Here is a 6,952-nt window from a genome sequence, read left to right as displayed (position 1 = left end):
TAATAGTTCGGTGTTATCTACAAAAGAATCACATACTTATATATTATTATAGCTAGGGTTCGTTGGTGGAACAAAATTGAGCATTCTAGGATTAAATACCAACTTCGACTTTAACATATTCACCTAAAAAGAATTCCACTCTTATGCATTCAATTACTTTTATGAATTATTTATATAAACTAATTAACTATCTTTACATTTTGTTTATATAAAATTGAGTCTTTAGACCTTTTGTCGTTCAATATACATGTAACGAACCCTAGTTACAAATAAATAATGCATTTCGTCAATTTATCCCCATCGTGCTGCGATAGTGTATAAGGACCTTAATAATTCTAATGCTCTTGTATCTGATTGCACTTTCAAATCCCCTTGTGGGGCGACTCTCGCTTCTGCGATCGGTCGGTAGGTTATCGTCGTTCTAAATTGATCTGATTCTGTTGTTTTAGCTAAAAATTTCCTACCGCCTCTGCGACTGGGCGTTGTCGTCTTCACTGTACTGATTGTTGCTAATTCTGTCGTCTCATCAGTCATCAGACTTTCCGTTGTCGATGGATTTGATAGAGAATTTATGGCGTCAGCTTCGATGTTTAATTTTTTGCCTCGTCTTTGCACTGGCATTCGGTCCATTCGGCGATGGATTTCTGTCGTTTTAACATAATCTACATCCGAAACAGTTGATGGCGCTTCGGTCAAGTCCTCTTCTTTAGCAATTTCCTCCATGTCTTTTTGAGAGACAGCCATGAGAGCTTCTAATAAAGCCTTTTTGGAGGCTTCAGCGGTTGAGTTATGATCGTCATCGCAAGTCTGTACTAATAGTAGTATTAATCGTTTTACTGTTTTAGATTTGGTTTTCTTCATCACGTTCATTAGTTTTTGCGTAGTAGTTGCATTCATACCTTCCATAATTTCTTTAGCCTTTTCTACGATTGTGTCGGTCACCGTTGAAAAATCTAGCGCGGGCTCAGTGGACGTCGAATCTCGAAGGAATTTACCGAAACGTTCATTTTGGTCGTTGCTAGGTGTTGTTACTTCTACATTTACTGTCGATGAAAAAATAGGTTCGTTCGTTGTAGAAACGGCTGAGGGAGTTGTAGCGATGTTTGAAGTCGATTCGGTAGTTTGCTGGGTCTGTTCAGAGACACTCTGTTCAGGGCCAGTAGGACTGAGACCATCGTTCAACGTCATGGGATCGAGAATTGTACTTTGCCAATTTCCAAACGTAGTCTGCCATTGGAAATCGTTTGTTGACTTATCACTGTCAGGCGAGGTAAATATACTACTGGATAGAGGACTCACTGTGGTTAAAGCTTCAGTTTGCTCTTTAAGAGTCGTAGTTGCTTGCGTTGTGATTTGTACTGTTGTGGTAGTGTCTGTAGCAGTAGATTGTGAAGGTGCCTCTAAATCTTCAGAAGGCTTCCTAACCGTCTTTTTATTATCTTGTTTAAGTTGTTTTCCTTGACGTAGATTATTATTTTGAGGCGACACAAATGATTGACTGTGAGCTCTTTGTAGTTCTTCTTCATTTTCTAATTCGATGCTATCAGTTTCAGTAAAATATAGTGGTGTACTTTCGGGTATGGCAGTCGTTGCTCTAAGTTTTTTACTCTCAAAAAGTTGATGTGAGTTAGTAATTGGAGATAATGTAGAATCAACGCTGTCGACGCCCCAAGCTGTAGGAACAGTAGTCACTTCTGAGAAGTCATTGAAAGGCGTGACCTCAGAAGTGCTAATAGTCTTTCCAAAAGAAGATATAATATTGCTATTTGGTTTCCCGGAGCCATGCCTAAATAAAGTCATGCTGTCTGAGGTGGGAGTTACTTCATTGTTGGTGTTTATCAATGAATTTATATTTACAACTGCCGTATGAGTGTATGGGTATAAAGTAGAATAAATATCTCTAGGTGTTGGTGCAGTAGTGTACGAAGCAGATATTCTTCCACAACATCTGAATGGATTTCTGGGCGTCGTTGTTGAATATGTAGAAAAAGCTTCTGTTGTAGGTTTAGCTGTGGTAGTTGTTTCCTCTGTCGTAGTGGGATAATCGATTTCAAGGTTAAGAGCTTTACCTCCTCTGACAGAGTTTTCTGATTCACGTACTTTGTGGTCATCCGAAAATCCTAATATCTCATCGTCTTCTTCGTTAACTGTAGTCGTTGGTTCAGTATGAGAAAGTTCATCACTGGTTGTCAACATGTCAACAAATGAAGGTTGTGTTGGTCTTATGTCTGAAAGAACTTTTCTAAACTGTACTGGATCTTGAAGATAGGCCGAGAGAGCATGCGTGAATACTTGAGCTAGTTCCCTTATTTGAGGAGACGTAGCCAAAGGACCCTGACTCATTTGTACTGATAGATCTTCGGCCAGTTCGTTGAAAGTACCATTCGGATCAAGCTTAATTTCTTCCAAGAGTTCAGCATTATTAGAACCATGTCCAAAAAGACTACCATATTTGGTGATAGTCTGATGACTGAATAGTGCTGGTAAACTTTGTTCGATTGGCTCGTATTCATCAAATGCTGGGGTAGTCGTTTCGCCTTCTTCAGGAGGAGTGGTTGTTGATAAATTGTCTAAAGCTGTGGCATAGTAAATGGCCAAAGAATGTAGAGTTTTAGGTGTTAATGAAGGAGGAACGAATAGCCCAGCTCTATTGGGTTGATCTCCGAAATATTTGTCAGTGGGTGTAGTGGGTACAGCAGGTTCGGTAGTTTCACTCGCTTCAAAGTTAAGTTTTCTCATAAGTCTATCTCGACGTTCTTTATAAGATGCTTCAGTTGTTTCTTGAGTTGTTGGATTGAGGCTCGAATTTACTTCGCTGTCAGAAAATGCAGTTTCAGTTTTATCACTTCTAGTCGATTGTGGAATCCAAGTTGCGGATTCATAACTATCTTTGGTTTCAATAGTCACTTTTCTGCCAGGAATGGTTTGGCTTTCGTATTTATCACTACGAGCTGTTGCTTCAAATATCTTTTCAGTTGTTGCGGATATTGATTTATTTTTTTCCTTTTCTAGAAAATCTCTAAGTAACGATACCCCTGGCCTTGTGTATGGCTCGTTTCTTTCGTTAATGGTGGTAGCATAACTTTTAGTATATGGGACTAATGTTTGCCGCTTTGTTGTCGCTTCCTGCAGGTACTGGGTTATATGTTTTTCTGCAGGTGCTTGAATGTCATAAAGAGTGGTTAAAGAAGGATTATTCTTAGATTTTGCGGGCTTGGGTGTAATATTTGGAGTATAAACTGGGTACGGTCTGAAGTTTTTCGCGTTATATTCTTGAAGAAGTTGTCTATTCTGATTTTGGACGAACGAAGCCGTTTCTGCTGCCACTTGCATCTCTTTTAGACTGTTGTGATCATATGCAGGAATATTACTTTTGAGCGTAGAACTGTCGTAGACCGGCAAAGTCGTCTTTAATGGAATCCCATCAAAGTTGTTAGTAATTAATTGTACAATATTTTTTCTTCTTTTCTCGAATGCAGTAGCAGGTTGGATTCTCTGAGTTGGGTTTACTTCGAACAGTGTTTGAAAGCTTCGTGCTGTGGCTTTAGTGTTCGGTGCACTTGATGGTAAAGTATCGGTTTGAAGTTTCTGACGATGTCTTAATAATCTTTCCGTAGTGCTAGGAACAGGGGTTCTCCTAGATTCTGAGCGAAGATGGCTATCAGCTCCGATTTGTTGAAGATCAGGATTCTTGCTGAGAGTGTGACTGACTCTCTGTGACTTCTTTTGTTCGTTGGAATAATACTCTACGCTGGACTCGTAAAGGGCGGGGGCAGATGCACAATCCACCTTGAACCACCAGTCACAGATGAGATGCGACTGGCTGAAGATGGTGCCATTTGGACATAGGAAGGATATCTTTCGGGACGTGTCACAGATATGGAACACCTGGAAGAAAAAATGATAATTATGCTACATTACAATACATATTAGATTTCTTGCAAGATAATTACATTTAAGTATTTAAAAAAGCTTCAAAGTCGTATCGAATCGCTTAGAAATGAAAGGGTTCTATTTTTTTACACAAATATAATATATTTTATATATATTATTTATTTTCTTGTAGTCTTGTAGTTTTATGTTTTTACATATTTTTATTTCTATTCAAATTTTAAGCAATATTTTTGGACTGTAGAGTTCTACTTAAATCGCTAAAATTTCTAATTGTACTAAAAATATTTTATTACTAGTAGTAGTAGTAGTAGTAGTAGTAGGTACCTGACAATCAGTCTCCAAATCGGCGTAATATCCAGTAGGCACGTTCTTGCAATTAAACCCAGTAATTGGGATGTTGGGTAGAGCAGGGAAATCAACACCGACCTTGCCAATAACTCCTGTAGAAATAACATAGTTTTATGATATGAGACAATAACAAAACTGCAGAACGAGAAACGAAATAATTGAATTTGAATGATAAATCGCATTGTAGAAAGTCCGCTATTGTATATGAAGTTACTAAATATGGTAACTGTGATATCTAGTTCCTTCTCTACTTTCACAAGAGAACGAAGTTATATTGGAATAAATTTAGGGTTTAACGTTCTACTAAAGACAAACTAAGAAACTGTTTTGAAGTAGAAATAAAAAAAAAATGGTTATATAAAGGACAAAAAAGTCTTTAATGTGTAGCTTCACACATTTTTACAACCGAAAGACAGCAATTGTATATAATGCAATATAGTACATGAATATACCCAAATGTTCAACGACGTCTAAATCAGGCTGGCTGTCAGCGGGAATCAGTCGTTTGACGAGCGCCTTGCCTTCGGTGTAGTCTTCGAAGCCGGCCGCACCCATCGCTTGAGCGATTGCTGTTAAGGACTCTGCGCTCGGAGCTGGTAGATAAAGGTCTGAAGCATCCTTAAAGAAAATTATGGACATAAGAAAATGGGCAAAATGGCAACGTTATACACCTGTTATATATATAAAGGCCTGCATAAGTGTTGATGATGATAAGTTGCTCCTGTGCTATTTCGACCATGTTGTGTTAAGCATCCAGAATAAATGTAACATAAAGTTCATAGAACTATGATCGTAAAACTGCAACAAATACTTTTCGAACTGTACATAACATGTTCGAAAGCACATCCTTGACGATGTCCTGATCGATTTCGACCAAGGCCGCCATTATCAAGATGGAGTCATTTGCGCAGGACATAGTATCACAGATGCAATTTCATAATCCATTGGGACGGCAATCTGATATGATCGGAAAGACGGTTGTACTCACTTTCAACAACGTCATTATACTTAATAATAAAATAGATTAAAATATTACTTGAATACTTACACGTGTTTTCATTATTTTATGTTTCTATTTGTAAATACATACTTATATAGATAATTACACCCAGACTCAGGACAAGCAGACATGTTCATGCACACAAATATCTATTCTGTGTGGGAATCGAACCCAAAACCTTCGGCGTGAAAGGCAAGCATCCACAAACCACGCCAACCGGCAAATTATTTAGGGATAATTAATAGCTTTATAAAGGATAATATTGTATCACTTACTCGTCTTCGATGTGATGTTCTTCGAACTCCATGGCAAGTTTGAAACGAATCTGAAAATAGAAAAAAAAAACATAAATTCATTATAACAAATTTATGATGATATACTATTTTGATGCGTGTATTTTTGAAAGGTTATAATTATTATTGTCAATGTTGCATTACTTTTATGACCGCTTTCTGCGGTGATTTGCGAGTTCTACAGAATACTAGCCCTTTAATACAGGATCGTGAAACGTCAAAAACGACATTTACCCATTGTAATAATTGTAGCGTTAGGTTATACGCAACTATAATTCACGTATCAAAATACGAGTGAGATACATAGAGAGTATAGAATGACGCCGCAGATCCGTTTAAACTTTCATTGCCTAACCTATTACCATATAATTTAAATCCGGCTCAAAATCTGGTTATACAAATAATCACAACATTAAATCATCTCATTATAACACAATATGATCAATACAAATAAACGTATAAACTAAATACTGCAATACAAAAAGTAAAGACCATTTCGTGTTATTTACAATGAATAAGATTCGGCTTTCTAATAGTCAATTCCGATAATCAGATGTCTATAGGCACTATTGTTCCAAACATCGTTTTTGTGTTTGTTCATATGTTATATACTTAGTGAATATTTATGATTAAAGTATGACATCGAGGACTTATAAAAATAAGGTATAAACGGTAATTTATTCTCTATAATAATAGAATATTCTCTATAATAGTCTAAGTAATTGCATTTGTAATGTATATCTGAAGATAGCCATGGACAAACAGATAAATAAATATTAAAAAAAGCTTGTTTTGGTTCGGTATGTTAACTTCAAAATAGGCATTTTGAAATCACAAAAAGACATTTCATTTCATTTATGTGTAGATTTACAAATTAAATATTGAAATATCCTCTACAATATTTTCATTGCGAATACAACGGGATTGTAACTCTATTAATTAACTCCCTATAATTAATAGCTATAGATATTCTTAACAGCAAAACTTATACAATTTTTACAGCCCAACCCGGGATTTCTGCCCAAAATTATTATAAATACGTACTGTACCGTTAACTTACTACCGTTTACTGGTGGTAGGGCTTTGTGCAAGCTCGTCTGGGTAGGTACCACCCACTCATCAGATATTCTACCGCAAAACAGCAATACTTGATATTGTTGTGTTCCGGTTTGAAGGGTGAGTGAGCCAGTGTAATTACAGGAACAAGGGACATAAAATCTTAGTTCCCAAGGTTGATGGCGCATTGGATATGTAAGCGATGGTTGACATTTCTTACAATGCCAATGTCTAAGAGCGTTGGTGACCACTTACCATCAGGTGGCCCATATGCTCGTCCGCCTTCCTATTCTATAAAAAAAAAATAATAATAATATAAATAAAAAATTAACACGTCGAGTAATGCCAAAAAGCTTGACTA

At 36.8% G+C, this 6,952-nt stretch overlaps 1 protein-coding gene across 1 annotated transcript; it reads right to left on the bottom strand.

The window, feature by feature from the left end:
- Window positions 1-288: 288 nt before the first annotated feature.
- LOC126776626 (uncharacterized) lies at window positions 289-5,245 on the bottom strand. Its single transcript, XM_050499276.1, has 4 exons — window positions 5,231-5,245; window positions 4,695-4,860; window positions 4,219-4,334; window positions 289-3,888 (listed from the first exon to the last, which is right to left on the bottom strand). The coding sequence occupies exons 1-4, from the start codon at window positions 5,243-5,245 to the stop codon at window positions 292-294; spliced, it is 3,894 nt and encodes a 1,297-aa protein (XP_050355233.1). The 3' UTR covers window positions 289-291.
- Between the last annotated feature and the right edge of the window lie 1,707 nt (window positions 5,246-6,952).

The sequence above is a fragment of the Nymphalis io genome, chromosome 20 (genome assembly GCF_905147045.1).
Source record: "Nymphalis io chromosome 20, ilAglIoxx1.1, whole genome shotgun sequence".
Taxonomy (NCBI): domain Eukaryota; kingdom Metazoa; phylum Arthropoda; class Insecta; order Lepidoptera; family Nymphalidae; genus Nymphalis; species Nymphalis io.
Note: the sequence above shows the minus strand (reverse complement) of the source record. Positions and strands in the feature narration are given on the sequence as shown.